Below are 18,890 nucleotides of genomic sequence, written 5' to 3' on the forward strand. Positions count from 1 at the left end.
CTAACCCAGAAATAGTACCTCGGGTTAAGAACTTTGCTTCAGGATGAGAACAGAAATCATGCTCTGGCGGCGCAGCAGTAGCAGGAGGCCCCATTAGCTAAAGTGGTGCTTCAGGTTAAGAACAGTTTCAGGTTAAGAACGGACCTCCGGAACGAATTAAGTACTTAACCCGAGATACCACTGTATGCCTCTGAAGGAGAGTTATGTCCTCCTTGGGAGCATCCCAGAAAAGGGCAACCAAAACGATTAAGGTGATGGAGAAACTATGAGGAAAGATTACAAAACTTGGGGCTTTTTGGTTCAGATAAAAGGTGAGTATGATAGAAGTTTATGACAAAAGGCATGGAGAAAATGGATAGAGCAGGCATCCCCAAACTCGGCCCTCCAGATGTTTTGGGACTACAGTTCCCATCCTCCCTGACCACCGGTCCTGTTAGCTAGGAATGATGGGAGTTGTAGTCCCAAAACATCTGGAGGGCCGAGTTTGGGGATGCCTGGGATAGAGAAAAGGGGTTTCTTTCCCCTCTCTCTCTCTCTCTCTCTCTCTCTCTCTCTCTCTCTCATAACTTTAGAATTCATGGACATCCAATGAAGCTGAATGTTGTAGGATTCAGACAAAAGAAAGCACTTATTCGTTAAACTATGGAATTCATCCCCACAAGAGGCAGCGATGGCTTTGAAATATTAAGACAAATTCATGGAAGATAAGGCTATCCGTGGCTACTGACCATGATGGCTATTATTCTACCTCCACTGTCGAAGGCAGTACACTTGTTAATACCAGTTGATGAAACTGCAGAGAGTGCTGTTGTGCTCAGAGCTGGCTGGCAGCTCCTTCCCACTAGCGTTTGGCTGGCCCTTTTGAGAACAGAATGCTGGACCTTTGGTATGATTCAGTAGAAAAGGGACCACAGAGCCTAGGACTTGCCGATCAGAAGGTCGCCGTTCAAATCCCCACGACGGGGCGAGCTCCTGTTGCTCAGTCCCTGCTCCTGCCAACCTAGCAGTTCGAAAGCATGTCAAAGTGCAAGTAGATAAATAGGTACCGCTCCGGCGGGAAGGTAAACAGCGTTTCCTTGTGCTGCTCTGGTTCACCAGAAGCAGCTTAGTCATTTTGGCCATATGACCCAGAAGCTCCCTCGGCCAATAAAGCAAGATGAGTGCCGCAACCCCAGAGTCGGTCACGACTGGACCTAATGGTCAGGGGTCCATTTACCTTTTATGATTCAGTAGGCTTTTCTTGGTACCGCTCTGGCAGGAAGGTAAATGGCATTTCCGTGCACTGCTCTGGTTTCACCAGAAGCGGCTTAGTCATGCTGACCACATGACCCGGAAGCTGCATGCCAGCTTCCTTGGCCAATAAAGCGAGATGAGCGCCGCAACCCCAGAGTCGGCCACGACTGGACCTAATGGTCAGGGGTCCCTTTATCTTTACTTTTAGGCTTTTCTTATATTTAAGTTTCATAGCAACTCCTTCTTGTGGTGAAAGCCTCAGCCTTAGGCTTTAGCTTTAGCAAGCAGTGATAATTTATGATTTTTTTTAGAGAACTAAGTTGCAAAGAAAATAGGCATTTTTAAAGGGATTGGTTAGTAAGATAAACTTAGTTTCCTTTATTATGATTTACCTTGTTGTCCATTTCTACTCTTACGTTCTTCCCATGCCTGACTTAACAGTGATGAAAAATGTCTTTGGATAATAATTTTAGTTTTTCAGGAGGTTCCCCCCCCCCCAACTGACAATTTTGTGTTCTTCATTACTAAGGTGGGATGAATTAAAGTAATCAGATTTCCCTATTTTAAAATACAAGCTCTATTTTTCCTATCCAATACATCTGTACACCCTCCCACATACTACAGAGCAAAAATACTTAAAGTCTGGATTGTTTTAATAGTGTGAGTTGAATACCACACATAAGATGAAATCGTAAGGGAGATGTCATACCTGGGAAATTACAGAATGTGAAAAGTTATATGTGCAAAATGATATAATTACACTTGATGGCAGTAATAGCACACACTGGAGGCTATTAATAGCTCTTGAAAGCCTCACAAATGATGAATCTTTTAGTCGAGAAGTAATAGGATGAACATGCATAACTTATCTATTTCATGGGGTCTGCATAAATAAAGAAGGCATGCCACAATTTATACTTTGGGATCAACTTAAAGGAGGGATGCAATAATTTTTTCTGTTTAGATAAAATGGTCTGGAGGTCTCAAAACTATTAGAATGCTGAATTAAAACAACTTAGTAGTGCTAGTAAAATAATCATTTTTAAATAAATAAAAAAGTTTAAGGAACCAAAATTAAAAGAAAAACAGCTTAGAACCAATATTCCAGGAAAGCATTCTAAAGCAGAGAAGAGGAAAAAAGCAGGGATCATGAAACTAAGCGAAAATTATTATTCAGGTTCGTGGTGCTTCAGCGATGACATTTTACATTTTAATATTACAAACCTCATATTGTAATGAGCACATGAGATCTGATTAAGGTTTGTTTCACTACCCTCTATGGTCCAGTTCACATTTGATGGGTTAAAGCCATCACAAGGCAAGTGTGAATATTCTCAACCAAGCATCCCTTTGTGGTGATAGGTGGTACTTTCTACATCATGATAACAGACAAGGGGACTGAAATGTCCTGTCATCACACGGAGAAGCACCCATAATAGTCACCATATGAAGCTGATGAGGTAAAATAACCTGCTACTCTACCACATCAGAAGCAAACAATGGAATTGGACCTACAGAACATCTTTTTCCAGGGCCTAAGTGTAAGTCAGAATGATGGAATGCTAATAGGAATATGTGATGGAACATTCAGCCCAGCCCCACTGATACACATATTTGAGGGCAAACAGAGAGTTGGAACAGTGTATTCACTGAGACACCAAAGGAAATACCTTTAGGATCACAAATTCTCTTGTGATCTCTGTCATGTATTTTTGACACCCTGCACTGTTGTCACCAGAGCAGACATGGCCAAACTTGGCCCTCCAGGTGTTTTGGGACTACAAATCCCATCATCCCTAGCTAACAGGACCAGTGGTCAATGATGATGGGAACTGTAGTCCCAAAACATCTAGAGGGCCAAGTCTGGCCATGCCTGCACTAGAGCATACAAATGGCCAGTACCTCCCTCCTCTAACAAGCTGCCACAGTGGTGGCAAGAGTAAAGTGTATTGTTTCATTGCAATTGTGCCTGGGTCAAGATCTCTGGCACATGATACAACCACATCATGCTGGGTGATCATGGCTGTTGCCAGTATTAGCCTAGGATACTATTTTGAAGGGGTGAAATAGGAAATCAACCTTACACTAACATCATGATAGTGCAGCAGTTATTTCACCACTTCCTATATATCTGCTAGTGCAGAAGTTTCTACAATCAAGCTATTAAGAACCCTGGATTCTCCTTTATTCTACACCCTATATCTTATTGTACAAAGCAAAATACATGCAATTAAAATAAGTATTCCCTGGACTACCCATACCTTCCTCTCCCTCTCCCCTCTCTCACACACACAACCCCCAGTTGCTTACCTGTGTCTATTTTCGATTATAAGACCCTTGGGTAGGAACCTCCCATGCCTGTCATTTGTAATGTGCACCACAGTCAGGTGTACAGTCATATGTAAAAGTACAGTGAATTTAAGCTGCAGATAAAACTACCCAATCCTTTTTTCCACAGATGGAAAAATTGCAGTTGAGAAGCATTGTCTTTTCTGTAGTGACCCCCACAACAAAAACTATCCCTCCTAGCCTTCTTGAATGAGCACCATACTTTTCTAGTTGTTGTTCAGATAGACATTCAGTGAAACTTAACTAGCTTGCTTCAGTGATTTTTATTTTTATTTTATTTTATTTTTTAAAAAATATTTTCAGCTGGTAAGTAGGATAGACATTAAAACAATTATACAGACATTTAGTTCCATTCTATTTAAGATAGAAGGCGACCACCAGGGCAAATATATAAGCTCTTGCTTAATAAATGCAGTTGTGGTCTGATAATCAGATCATATTTGCAGAATTTTTACTACTAGTTAAAAAATTACGTGAAGCATGGGTGTCAATTTTTCAGGACATGAAAGCACCACTTGAGCAAAGTCAAGACTGCATATTTTAAATAGATTAAAAAATGTATTCCAAAATACAGATATAATTATAATTTCCTTTTTTTTTAGTAAATGCAAGCACAATAGAAGACAAAGGTAAATATAATCAAGATGATCAACAGTAACAGTTTCCATGAATTGTTATTTACTGTGGGCAAAATTCAATATTGCACAAGTGGACTTCCACCCAAGCAAGAGAACTTCACCTTTCTGGTCCTTCCCCCTACAGCCCCCAACAGACCCTGCAAAATCTGCTCCAGCAGGTTCCCTACCCTCCAGAGCAGATTTTGAGGGCATGAAGGGTTCTGCAGGAGGAGTGCATGGACAGCGTTGGATACAACCCTGTAAATATAACATGTTTAAAATATATACATTTAATACATAGATCCTTGGACGGGAAAGGGTTACTTTAGGATTACTGTATTATATTTATCTAAGAAAGACTGTACTTTACACTTGTACACAAATGCGTATCACCGCTTATTATTGCCTCAACTTGTCAAATAGGAATGACATAAATACTGCCAGATGTTTCTTTTGCAGCAAGAACTACAGAAAGCACCATTTCCAGTTCCTTGCAGCCACAACACAGTCTCACAACCACAAGTTTCCAACAAACATTTTGTTTACTTTCCTGTGATGGAAGTAATGAAGTCTCATCTTCAACAATATGCTTGACAGTTTCGAACTTCACTTTTTTTTAGTGTCCCTCAACTAGTTATAAATATATACTGATTGTAATTAAGCCCTGTAAAAATTCTCTTGATTTTACCACCTGAAACTGCAGCTGTTGGCTGACACTATCAAAGCCTCACAATTCCAAACTCACGTGCAAATCTCATCAAGGGCAGACATTTCTAATTGATTCCAGAAGTCTCTCTTTTGCTCAGATCAGGGGGCAGGAGAAGAATAATGAGCAGCTTCCAAACAGTGGGCGCTGAGCTTCAGGCATGGAGATTTTAAAAGCTCTAACTTGGCTGCCCTGCCAGAAATGCAGAGCAATTTTACGGTCAATTGGCCAGAGCATCTGGAACCATACATCATCATCTTTAGTTGATGGTGGTGAAGCCAGCTCACACACCAGCTAAGGCTAAAGTCCGTAATGACTCTGTCACACCTAAGTGGAAACTAACTTAATCTGCTGAATGTAAGGTTCAACTATGATTTCTTTTCTCCAAGGGGCATTATTACCCCCAGGGCTCTTGTCTTGTCAAGAAAGTCCATCTTACTAGTCCACAATGGCTGGATTTTCTCTTTAGCAAAGATAACAGAGAGAATTAATATTACAAGCTCAACTTGAATTTATTTAGATCTAGGTGTGCTGACAAGGCTTTTTATCACGAAGCTTCATGGGAGCTTCCTTCCATCACTTCCTTCCTCCAACATCTTGTACAGCATGGGGGTAGGCATGGCTATGGAGTGGCCTGCGGTTCTTACATTTGACAGGAAAACACAGCTGTACATCCCAACCAATATCCAGGGTATGACAGTCCTTCCTACTATGGAGATGAGCAAAGCTATAGAATAGTATATATACAGATGATACTAATATTTGAAGATAAAAATCAATGGAACCATTGCTGTCCAAGCTACACAATCACCTTTCCTGTCTTGCAAATGATGTCTGGTCAAATGGATTTTTGAAGCGTTATTATATAAACCAGCAAAATCAATCAGAAGGTTGAGAAAGATCAACATGTACCATGAGCAATTATGACTCTATCATATTGCATTCAGATCTCGTAAGTAGCGTTATCGGTACACCATTTGAGTGCTTACTGCTAAAGCCAAAGTAAAATACAACTGTTGTATTCTGACAAGGCCTTTCTCTCCATCCTGCCACCTTCAGACACATTTGGTGAGGACACAAGAGAGGGCCTTCTCAGTGTTTGCTCCCAAACTGTGGAACTCTCTTTCATAGAAGGCCAGCCTGGGTCTCTCTCTGCTCTCCCTTTGTCATCAGGCAAAGGCTCCCCGCCCCCTTACACTCAACAGGCATTTGGCTACTAACTGGCTGTTGTGCAAGTGTCTTCAGAGGGTGGGTCTGGTGCATTTGTGTGCCTGTATGCGTGTGCTTTTAAGTGGTTTAAAGTGTTTTCAATGATGTTTTTAATAGGGTTGCTTATTTTTTTTAACCTTTGTATGTATTGTGTTTTTAGTTGTAGCTGCTTTAAATAATGCTGTGAGCTGGCTTGGGCCCTGCACCAGAAGAAAGGTGGGATATAAAATAAAATAAATAGGATCATATCTGGTTCATGGTGCTCACTACACTCTGTTATGCTTGCAAGCACTTTTTAAATATTGCAAACCTTTGAGGCCCAGAAACATATATAGTTTATTCTTAAAATAAATATATGCACTATATGATAAATTAAGTTGCCTTACCTCATATGTCACTGACAGAAACGCAATGTAAGTTTTCAAGTAACCAAGTTTGTGCAGGGCAAGGAAAGTGGAACAGCGGACAGATTCCAAGAAGGGAGCTTCAGGCCTAAAAATAAAGAACTGAAATTAGTAAGGTCTATTTTTAGTTCACCAGCTCAGGGTTTGATTGGCATGTATCCTTGCAGTAAAGAAGAATCATAATTACCCCTCTAAAACATCAGTTGCGGGCCCAGTCACAGTGCCACCCTCCTCCAGGGTCAGAGTCATAATATATGATTAATAACTCAGGCAAACAACAATCTGAATTAAAAATGGCCACAACTTTATTGATGACAAATGTAGGTGGAATTTTAGTTCAAGCATTTGGTGCATATGCATTCTAGCCTCCTGCTGGAAGTTGTGCCAGGATTATGGCATCCCCAAGAAACTAATCTACTGAGCTGGTCATCTTGAGGCCGCCGCTGGAAGTCTTATGGACTGTCTGCCCCATGCTTGACTTCAGGACAAAGACATCCACCGAGACCCCTTTAGCAGGATACCCTGAAAACACCACTGGATCAATACTGGGTGATGCACCACTTCACCCCACGCTTAAAGACTAGGATTCCACCCTATGCCTTTAACCACCAAAAGTCGTTACATTTTGCTAGGGGGGAGGCAAAACTTCTAGACTGGCCAATACAGGGAAATTCTTTCCTGGCTCTGAATACGGCAACCATTTTGAACCACAGCAAGGTCAGGAGATACACGGGAAGCAAAATAAGGTTAAACTGTGAACAAAGTGAATAGAGTGTTGTTAATGCTGGCTGGGATTGGTTGGGAGTCCCAGAATAGTTGGAAAGCCTCCCATTGGTTAGGCTGCACTAAAACACATTTTGTAAAGGAATTCTAAACATCCACCATTGTCACATTTTTGTATTGTAAGAAACAATTTTGGCAATCAAGGGCTTGGACCCACTGTCTCTATAAGTGGATTTCCACCCATAGAACACTCCTCCTGGAGAAAAGGGCTAGGGAGATTATCTTCACTGCCTTCTCTTTCAACCTGAAAAGCTGCTCCAAAGGGTTGGGGACCCTAGAGTTCCCATAAGGAGAACAGGGAAAACTGGCAAAAATTCCCTCCCTTCCAGAGGGATCCTCTTTCTTTTCACTGAAGTGACACTCTGAATCCAACCAATACAATATAAAACATACATAAATGAAATGCTCAATTACTTACCTTTGCTCTATAAGGAATCCAATGGAGGTTAGTGTCAGGATAGTGTAGCCAACTCTCATGAGAATAGTTACCTGTGATAACGTCTGTTAAACCAACAAGCAGACAAATTACTCATTTAGGTTAACTCTCTGGAGGAATATTGAATTCTAAACTTACCAGTGAGGCAGTCTGAACTTTCACTCTCAATTATATTACTTTGTTACTGTCTGCTTTCAGAGTAGTTTGATACTTTGAACCTTGCAACTAAAAATCGACTACAGATTCTCCATTCCCTCTTAATGTCATTATGTTTCAAGGCTGAAGGTTACAAAAATTGGATATTTTCTCCCAAATCGTTCTTCACACAATGTTAGCCTTGAAAATAACTCCTTCGCCGTTATTATTGTGTCTTCTCCTGAAATTATTTGAACCCTCAACGACCTGAACCAAAGAAGTAGACCTGTTTTCTAAATAAATACCGTATCACATATCTGCTCCCCGCCCCCTGCAAACTGTTAATAGCATTACATCTTTGTATTTTCCAATCTTGGATCCCTAGAGAGCAGTGGCAACTGAAAACACTATCCTATTAAAAGGGAAAAAGAAAAGAAAAACAGAAAAGAAAAGAAAAATGAAGCCAGTTTGATAATTTATCACAGTTTCAGCATGAGCTCACATTTATGCCTTTGCTTCTTAACAATTCAATATATTGGCCTAGAATCAGTAGATCATAAATATCTAATTTCAATGGAACATTTGTTGAGATAGATTCCATTCAATAGAGATATAAAGATTCAGGACTTGAATTCTCAACAGAGATTAAGCAAATGGGGTAAGGTGACAGGGTTACTACTGGCTTAGGGCCCTGATGTATATGTAGTGGCACATTTTCCTGCCTGCCCCGTCAGACTAGGAACAGCAGCGGCAGCAGTTTGCCAGCAAATAATGGTATAAGGATTACATCAAGGAAGGGAACAGAGACACACACAATTCTTTTGTAATGCCCTGATGTTTTCAGACAGGACTGCTCAAATCATGACTTTGAGAACGACATTTACATTAACTGGAGAGGGCCACACCAAAAGGTTACCTACACAATGATATTTTCTTACATTTTAACTCATTTGGTTAACACCCCTGTAACCCCATAGAATGCTCTTTTCTCTACAGACCACCACACAGTAGTGGCAGAGCTTCATGCTCTGGCACTGGGGGGCAGAGAGCAGGTGGGGGCGGTGCTGGGGTGCGTCCCAGGGGTGTGGTGGGCTGTCCATAGGGGCATGGCATGTGTCCTGGGTGCGTGGTGTGCTGCCTGTAGGGGCATGGCGCCCAGGGAGGGCAGGGGACAGCCACGATGGCACCCCACAGGGATCGTGCTGCCAGGGGCGGTGCGCTCCCCCCCGCCTCTGCCTCCACCAGTGCCACACAGTGGTCTTCAACCTTGGATTAGTAAGCGTAATTGGAATGTTGAGCCAAGCTCTTTGCATCTCTCTCCTGTTCGGAACAGAAGGAAGAGTGGAAGCAGTGCGTAATTAAATTATGGGATTCGCTCCCACAGGAGGCGGTGATGACCACCAACCTAGATGGGCATTAAAAGAGGAATAGACAAATTAATCATAATAATTTTTATTCATACCCCACCCTTCCTGGTTTAAAAACCAGACTCAGGGCGGCTAACAGCAAATATAAAACATTGATTAAAATGCAACTTAAAAACAACATAAAACACATAAAATACAACCTAAAATGAAGCATCAATATCAATAAAATTCAAGAATTCAGTGGTCATTTTTTTGGGGGGTGGGGACCCCAGTCAGTAGACATCAAATGATCACCAGGGCTAACTGGCCAAGTTGGTCCTACTAGGGCCAGCAAGGAGACCAGGGAAGAATTTAAATGTGGGGTCCCAGAAAGGGTTTCTTCATAGAAGAGGAAAGGGAAAAGGGAATAGAGGATCAGGCTAATTCAAACTGAAGGCCAGGTAGAATAGCTTTGTCTTACAGGCCCTGTGGAAGGAGATCAAGTCCTGCAGGGCCCCAATCTCGTGGGACAGAGCATTCCACCAGGTCGGAACCATCACTGAAAAAGCCCTGGCCCTGGTGGAGGATAATCTGGCTTCCTTAGGGCCTGGGACCTTTAAGCTATTATTATGCATGGACCTTAGGGTCCTCTGCAGGACATACCTGCAGAGGCGGTCCCGTAAGTACGAGGGAGGGAAATGATTATCAATGGCTGCTAGCTATGGTGGCTATGCTCTGCCTCCACAGCTGGAGGCAGTAGTGCTACTGAATGCCAGTTGCTGGAAGGCACAGAAAGGGAGAGTGCATGAGGGTTTGCCACAGGCATCTGGTTGGCCACTGTGAAAACAGGATGCTGGACTAGATGGGTCACTGGTGTGATCTAGCAGGCTCTTTTTAGGTTCTCATGTTAAGCAAGAAGAGCAAACAGCCTCTTGGGTTTCAGAGGTGCTGGTTTGCAGGAGCCACAAGAGGTACTGGCATCCATGGACGGCCACCACAGGTTTCACGGTTAGACCATCCTCTCTCTCTTCTTTCTGTAAAGCTCAAAGTGTATATTCTTCCATTTCTCTTTCTCTTTTTGCCTCCACCTAAGCTCCTTTTTCTCTGTTTCCACATGCCGCCAAATTTCTTTTCTCCCACTTTGTTTTGCCACAAGTCTTTTTACCATGTTTCCATTTTTCCTATACATCCTGCAGCACTCTCTCTGCATGCTTGTGCTTCAGTTTACTTTTTCCTCGTTCAGACTCAATCTCTGCTTCATTTCTGTTCCTCGCTTCCCATCAGCAGTTGGTGTCGTAGGGCAGAGCTGCAAATCCACCCTCATGACACCAGCATTGCTGCTGTTCAGCTGGAGACTGCTGCTGTGTGGATGAACAAGAGGGGATGTCAGACTGGCTCTGCCAGTGCCTTGCCATCAACCCAGTCCTGGTAAACTGCAGCAACTCCAGTGCCACAAGAGCAGCTCTGCCTCACCACACTGACTGTTCTTCTTGCTGACTTTAGTAGCAACAGTACCCAAGGCTTTTATTTTCCCAGCAATTCACAAGTGATATCCTGTAATATGCTGCCTTTGATTTTTGTGCCACATCCAGTGCCATTCCACTAGAGGGCCCCCCCAATCCTCGGTAAAAATCAGGAATCATCACCTGTGGAAATGCCACTTGTGCAAGAGTACCTAAGGAAACATGCCACAGAAAATAGGCTCTACCAGTTTCTCAATTTCTGATTCTGCCACATGTAAAATGAAGGGAAAAGATATATGAAAACAATAGCAGCAACTTTTGATATTGTTTTTAAGGAGGAAAACCACAGGATAATCAATCTATTGACCAAGGGTGATTCCACCCGAAACTTAAACACATTTACCTTAAAAAAAAAAATCAAATAAGCATCATAAACTGCAGTGGAAGAGTCCTATAATGTTAGTCTTCATAGTAGAGTCTGAGATTTCTAATTCAGACTGCAGGGTTCAATAGTAGATGAAAATGCATGAAGCTGTACTAGGAGCTTTCTGAGCTCAATAAAAAGTTTTCTGAAAGAATACCACAGCCTTCACAGTGATCCCTTCCCCTCAAAGGCATTTGAGGGAAGGATGCTGTTGGACAGGATTCTCAAATTTAATAGCAGTGAGAACTCCTTTTGTCCATGTTTGGAGAACACATCAAACCACAAGATCCAGGCTATTTCTGAGTGGGTTTTGTTTTACTGAAGAGTCAAAAGGCACCCCCAGGGATTTTTAACCAAAAGTTTTAACTCCTTTTAAACTAAGAAAACAGATTCACTGCCTTTAAAAAAACCAAAACACAATCTAACCAGTTTACAAGCCAACGCACATTTCTTCCCAGGACAAACTATCAAACCACAGATTTACTGCTTCACTTCAAGATAGATACAAAAAAATGAGGAAATTTAATGTAACAGTACTTCACATTATTGTTGTTGTTGTTTTCTCGAAAAGCATTTTGGCCAGTAGGCAAACCTCCCCAATAACTTGTGATTTTGTATATAAAAAAAAGAGAAATGTGTTCAAGTTAAATCTCAAGGTATAGCTTTTTCCCATGAAGCAAAAAAGATAATTTTAAGCTCAATTTGGGGAGGTGCTGCCGTGTTGTTTTTAATGCACTGCTATGCTTTTTCCTAATTTCTTGTATTGCTTTTTGTGGTTTTTATTGCTGTAAGGAACTATGTGGTCCTTTGGAAGGGCAGGTTACAACCTGAAAAAATTACATTTACTAGAGAAGCTATCTACTTGTTTAAAACATAGAAAGAAAGAGTACTGTTCTCAGCGCCCACCCACCCCCACGGGCAATTCTTGTCTTGCCTCTTTCTCCCCAATGGCTTATTTCAGCTAGGAGTGCTGAATACAGCTAAAGAATGTGCTAGAACTGGCTCTGGACCTTAGTGGACTCTGGTTGCAGCCAGCCAGTTTCAAAGCCAAGATAATCACCTCCCTATCTAAACCTGAAATCCTGTGGCTATTAAATTATGCAAACTCCCATTTAATGAAAGCAGAGTTACTCTGACCTGCAACCTAAGCAATAACGTTCTAGATTAAAGTAAAAACAGATCTGAAAAAGTCCTGGGAAAAGAAAGGTACAGCAGCCCTGTGCAGTGGCTTGCTGACACATGGAGGGAGAGATAGAGATCATACTCACTGTCCCCACTCCCAGGCTCCATGTGTTTATCTAAACAGCACCCATACATATATAACCAGCATACACATAGGCTTTGCTCAGACATCTCGATGAGCACATGGAGATCAGGATGGTGACAGCAGAGGCAATACCAATTCCTCCTCTCTGTGCATTAACTGATGTTTAGAAAAACCTCTTTCTCTCTCTTTTATTAAGATATAACCATTGCAACTGATTTAAAGATACTGTATTATCTCTCACTGGTGACCCATAAATCATGTTGTTTCCAGACACAGGATGAGTAAATCCCATTGATAAAGTTATTACTGTAAATAGCATTTAGAGTTTTTAATGTACATTGAAATACTTTGCAAATATGAAATCTCTCTTTCTCTCAGTAACAACACTGGAATGATACACTTTGTTGGCTTAAAATAATAATAATAATAATAATAATAATAATAATAATAATAATAATAATAATAAATGTTTCAGCTGCTAACCCTAACAGGATGATTTGTGAGGATGTGTCATCCTTATTTATCCCATTACAATGCAAGAGGATATTGACACTGGGAAATAGTGAAATCTGTGACCTACGGAAGATCTGAACCAGGGAAAGTCAATATACTAATATACTAGTATATTAAGTCAATATACTATTTTAAATCTTAAATATAAAGATGTGTGATGTGAATAGCTCATACACACAATTTTTCAACTACAATATGTTTGCACATATATTCGGTCATGGGAGTCATTTGTAGTATTATCAAGAGCCTGCAAATTAAAGATTTGTGAACATCTTACACACTATGCCCTGAAGACTGAATAGGCCAAGTGCTGTTGGGAGGGAAAGAGTTCAAGAAACAAGAAGCATGATATGGAGAAGGGGTGACAGTTAGATGGAGCAAGGAGATCTAGAAGTCAGGAGGAGCAGGAATAACCTGCATGTTTCTAGTTAATATCAAAGCAAAATACATGGTAGATGTATATAAATTCTAAACATATTGTGTTATATAAATATGCATTTATTACGTATAGTTTTCTATTTACAATCTAATCGTACAGGAGACGCACACTAGAGTTGTTCCTGTATTTACGTTCCACATTTATATTTGAAATGTACAAACCACAAAGTGTAACTTAGCAGTTATTATGTTTATTTTCTAGGTGCTGCGCCAATAAAATAAAATAAAGAAAATAAACAACTTAGATCACTAATCTAAGCATTTGCAAGTTGCAGTGGGAAAGGAATGTGACTGTTACACTATAATGGCAGTGTAAGAATCCTCTCACTCCAATCCAAACAAAATACACATGAAGCATGAACATATAAAATAAACGAGAATTTATATACTGCAGTATTTGTATTTAACCAGGGGAAAGGGATGATCTCTGGAACCACAGCAGGATCCCCAATTATATATTAGGCACAGCTAATAAGTGTGGTTATTGACAGAAACTGAACAAAAAACGGGATTTTTGTTGTGTCAAAAAGAGATAAAGCTTTCAAATTTACATACGAATTCAAATAAACTTTAAACGATTCTGTGATTTTAAAGCAAAAGTACTTCTCTCATAAATATGATATCCCAGAGCACCAGCATTTCCCTTTTCATGAGTGGAAGTTATGTTTACATCATTGCTTGGCAAAAACATTTCTTTTTCACCAGGTCTTTGGCTCTTTATTATCTGTGGCCTCAAGTGAGCGGAATGTTTTTAATCCTAACTTTAAAAAATGGGGTTGTCTTTTTATGTGCATTTCAAGGTTTGCCTTTGACTATTCATATAGTGCATATCACTTTGAATTACCATAGTAAAAAAAGGAAATCAATACATTTTATAAATCAGGAAAGTAATAATAATGTTCTAAACTCTTGCAGCTTCCTTAACATACTTGATTGGATCCAGACAGGCATGCGGGTATTTCCTCTGAAGGAAGCTTCTGTGGATCCAGGCTACTGTATTTAGAAATGCAGGAAGTTGCTTGATACTAGTCGACTTTATCCAGTATCACTGATACTACCTGGCAGCTGCTTTCAGGATTCTAGGCAGCACTTTCTCAATGGCCTACCTGGAAATGCCACAGATTGACCTTGGAACATTTCGGTTGCACAGCATGTGCTTTACCACTGACCTATAGCCCACACACATTTAAATTTGGTAGAGTATTCGTACAAAAATTAAATCCAGGTTTTAAAATGCATTTGCATACAAATTGCTAGTTTGAAAAAATGGACTGGTATCAAGAAATGGGACAGGGAAATATAAAAGATTTGGAGCAGATGTGTTTAGATCCAAAGGCTTCTATGTGGAAGGAAACTAAAGACAGGAAGTCAGGCAAAAGGGTAAGTTGTATTATCCCAGTGTTGTGGAAAATATGAGCCAAATGTAAAAATTACTTAGGCCTGCCACAATTCCCAATGGCCTCAGTATTATTTGATCCTCAAATTAATAAAAATGTTTTTTTAAAAAAATGATGTTCATCAATTGGCAGCAAGCAGGGTTAACTAAATATATTGACTAGCTTGAGGACAACCATGTTAAACAACTTGCGCTTATGATGGAAACAATTTTTCCCCCATATTTGAATATTTCCAGTTAAGGGATTTTTAAAATAACTGGCTGAAACTTCAAAGGGCTGCATTAAGAAAATCATTTTTTTAAAAAAATATTAATATAGGGGGAAAAGAGCAAAGGTTGTCAAAAAAGCTGTCTCTTATTCCATTTTATTTTATGGTGAAGGAGAAATGAGACCCTAGCTATACTCAAAGATGGAAAGAAATGATAGGATGACAAATTCAAAAGACTAAATGGAAATAAAAATTCATAGAATCATAGAATTGCAGAGTTGGGAGGGACGTCAAGGGTCATTTAGTCGACCCCCCTGCAATGAAGGGATCTCAGCACCTCCTCCTCCTCTTTTTCTTCCTCTTCTTCTTCTTCTTCTTCTTCTTCTTTGGTGATCACTCGTAACCCAGTAAGATTGTCTTCCATAAACACGGTTTTAACAATGAGTCCGTAAGTGCTGTGGAGGCCAATTCTGGATACACACATCCTTCCACAGTGGGGACATTGGTTCCCGGGTGGAAGTTGATCACGGTGTGGATTTGCCAAGCGTGCCTTCCTCTTAGCACGTTTCTCCCTTGCGTCCTGTGTTTGAGTGTCTTCAAAGCCCATTACACCTTTGGTAATAGCTGTTCTCCAACTGGAGTGTTCACAGGGCAGTGTTTCCCAGTTGTCAGTGTTTATACTACTTTTTTTTTTTTAAGATTTGCCTTGAGACAGTCTTTAAACCTCTTTTGTTGACCACCAGCATTGCACTTTCCATTTTTAAGTTCAGAATAGAGTAGTTGCTTTGGAAGACGATAATCAGGCATCCGCACAACATGACCAGTCCAACAAAGTTGATGTTGAAGAATCACTGCTTCAACACTGGTGATTTTTGCTTCATCCAGTACACTGATTTTAGTTCGCCTGTCTACTCAAGTGATGTGTAAGATTTTTCAGAGACACCGCTGATGGAAACTTTCAAGAAGTTGGAGATGGCGTATGTAAGTGGTCCATGTTTCACAAGCATACAGTAAGGTTGGTAGTACAATAGCTTTGTAAACAAGCATTTTGGTTTCTCTGCAAATGTCCCAGTTCTCAAACACTCTGCACTTCAATCGGGAGAAAGCTGCACTCGCAGAGCTCAGGCGATCCTGGATTTCGGCATCAATGTTGACCCTTGTGGAACAATAACTGTCTAGGTAGGAGAAGTGATCAACATTTTCCAACGTTACACCATTAAGTTGGATTTCTGGCACTGCAGAGGGGTTATTTTGTATTTGTTGGTGCAGCACTTTGGTTTTTTGAATGTTGAGCGACAAGCCAAGCTCTTCATAAGCTTCTGCGAAGATATTTAGGATGGTTTGGAGGTCATCCTCTGAGCATGCACACACTACGTTGTCATCAGCATACTGAAGCTCTATGATGGAAGTTATGGTGACCTTACTCTTTGCTTTCAGCCTGCTCAGATTGAAGAGCTTTCTATTTGTTCAATATATGATTTCTACCTCAGTGGGGAGTTTCCCTTCTACAAAGTGTAGGATCATGGCAATGAAAATAATGAATAGAGTTGGAGCAATAACACAACCCTGTTTAACACCTGATCCCACTGTGAATGGTTCACTTTGAGAGCCATTGTTATCTGCGATTGTTGCTGTAATATTATCGTGGAGGAGCTGAATGATGTTTACAAATTTATGTGAGCAGCCAATTTTCAGAAGGACAGTCCACAGGGCATTACAATTTACAGTGTTGAAAGCCTTAGTCAGGTCAAGAAATGCCATATACAGGGGTTGGTTTTGCTCTCTGCATTTTTCCTGAAGCTGTCGAGCGGTGAAAATCATGTCGACTGTTCCCCTAGAAGACCAAAAACCATTTTGGGATTCAGGAAGGGTCACCTCGGATATGGTTAAGAGACAGTTTGCTAAGATCTTTGCAAGAATATGCCGGTCACAGCTAATAGAGAGATGCCTCAATAGTTTCCTCAATCAGTTCTGTCACCTTTTTTAAAAGAGATTGATAATTTTTGGCATCTCTAAAGTCTGCTGGGATCGCTTCTCCTTCCCAGACTTTTTTGATGAGCTTGTGAAGTTGTTGTGTAAGTTCAATTCCACCCAATTTTAAGATTTTGGCAGGTATCCCATCAGGTCCACTGGCTTTGTTGTTTTTCCATTTGGTTAATAACTGTACACAATTCTCCCAGATTTGGAGATACTGCAAGCTCATCTCTAACTTGTTTTTGTGGGATTTGTGAAAGGACCTTACCAGTTACGGGGGAGTTGCGGTTAAGGAGATGTTGGTAGTGTTCTTTCCAGCACAGTGCAATAGCTTCATCTTTTAGAAGTGTGGTACCATCTGCTGAACGTAGGGGGCATATGGTCTTTGTGGCTTTAAAGAAACTCTGAGTATCGGCTAAGTGCTGGATCTCTTGAGCTTATTTTTATCCACCAGGTGTTTTTTAGTTCTCTGGTTCTTTTTTGAACCTCAGCCTTAGTGTTGGCATAGGTTTTTTTCTTAGTGACACAGTTTCTATATTTTTGCCAGATTTGAAACGCCTTCCTTTTCTTGTCAATCATGCGTTCAATCTCACTGTCATTCTCATCAAACCAGTCCTGGTGTTTCTTGGTTTGGTATCCAATAGTTTGTTCACAGGCTGCAATAATGGATGTGTGTAGCTTAGTCCAGTGATCCTCGATATTATCAGGGAATTCTGAAAGCAGGTGGTCCTTAAGAGTTGTTTGGAAGCAATCCCACTTAATGGGATCTTGAAGGGCTTGAGTGTTCATTTTGCGCTTTGGTTTCCTTCCTAGAAGCCTGTGTTGAGGTATAATCTTGATAGCCATTGTGGAGCATAATAGTCGGTGATCTGTCCAGCCGTTGTTGGCACTCGTCATAGCTCTGGTAAGGAGCACATCACATCGATCTTTAGTATGGACAATAACATAGTCTAAGAGGTGCCAGTGGTTTGACCGAGGATGCCTCCATGAAGTTTTAAATTTATTTTTCTGTCAAAAGAGTGTGTTGGTAATAACAAGGTTGTGCACCGCACATATCGTCAAAAGTAAGATTCTGTCCTGGTTGCTGTTGCCAACTCCTTCTTTCCCAATAGTCCCAGGCTACAGATTGAAATCTCGCCCAACTCTTGCATTAAAATCACCCAGGATGATAATTTTATCTTCCTTAGGCATCTCTGATAGGATGGTATCCAGCTGAGAGTAAAATTTTTCTTTAATGTCTTCATCGGCATCCAGTGTTGGTGCATAAGCGGTTATAATAGTAAGCTGTTGGTTTTTAGTGAGCTTTATTTGAAGGCTTGAGAATCGCTCATTAATGCTGGTAGGGACTTCTGACAGATCATATATGACAGATGGTCATCCAACTTCTGCTTAAAAACCTCCAAGGAATGACAGCTCTTACGGTCAGAAAGTTCTTCCTGATGTTTAGTTGGAATCTTTGAAGATGAGAAAGTACGACTGGTACTTACCTGAAGCACAGATCTATAAGGCATCATGGGGTCACTATGTTGGGCTATGACTCCACCGTAATCAGGAGCGAAGACTCTTTGGGAAGGTATTCAGCTCCCAATCAGTTCTGCTGACTTGCCAAGTTCAAACAGCCATAGGAGTTTCAAGGCGTAAGAAAATACTAGTTTCCCTATCTAATGGCCAATACGTCCAGAAACATGAATGGAACAAAACTGGAATAAAATTCTACTGTGGTCCATATTAGGAAGAGGCCCCAGTAACCCCATGATGTCATATAGACCTACGCTTCAGCTAAGTACCAATCATACTATTTCCTATTGGCAGTGATGCCTTGACTGCATGCACCTGTTCCCAGCTGGAAAGAGGCATGCACAGCCAACATTTTATTTAACCCCATATGCATTGATGAGAGTGGTTTGGGGAAAATGGTTTCACAGGCCAAACTGGACCCACTGGTGAGCCAGGATTGGCCTATAGGTAGAGGTTCTTTCTCCCGGTCT

General features: G+C 40.9%; 1 protein-coding gene across 1 annotated transcript in view; it reads right to left on the reverse strand.

Moving 5' to 3' along the window:
• The window catches only part of AGMO (alkylglycerol monooxygenase), a 121,701-nt gene that overhangs the window by 39,956 nt on the left and 62,855 nt on the right, over positions 1-18,890 (reverse strand). The window contains exons 11-12 of the mRNA XM_083705369.1: positions 7,720-7,802; positions 6,501-6,606 (exon numbers count right to left, since the gene is read on the reverse strand). Of these exons, the coding sequence (XP_083561495.1) occupies positions 6,501-6,606; positions 7,720-7,802 (189 nt within the window). The remainder of the gene's footprint in view (positions 1-6,500; positions 6,607-7,719; positions 7,803-18,890) is intronic.

The sequence above is a fragment of the Podarcis gaigeae genome (assembly GCF_964106915.1).
Source record: "Podarcis gaigeae genome assembly, chromosome: 12".
NCBI classification, from domain to species: Eukaryota; Metazoa; Chordata; class Lepidosauria; order Squamata; family Lacertidae; genus Podarcis; species Podarcis gaigeae.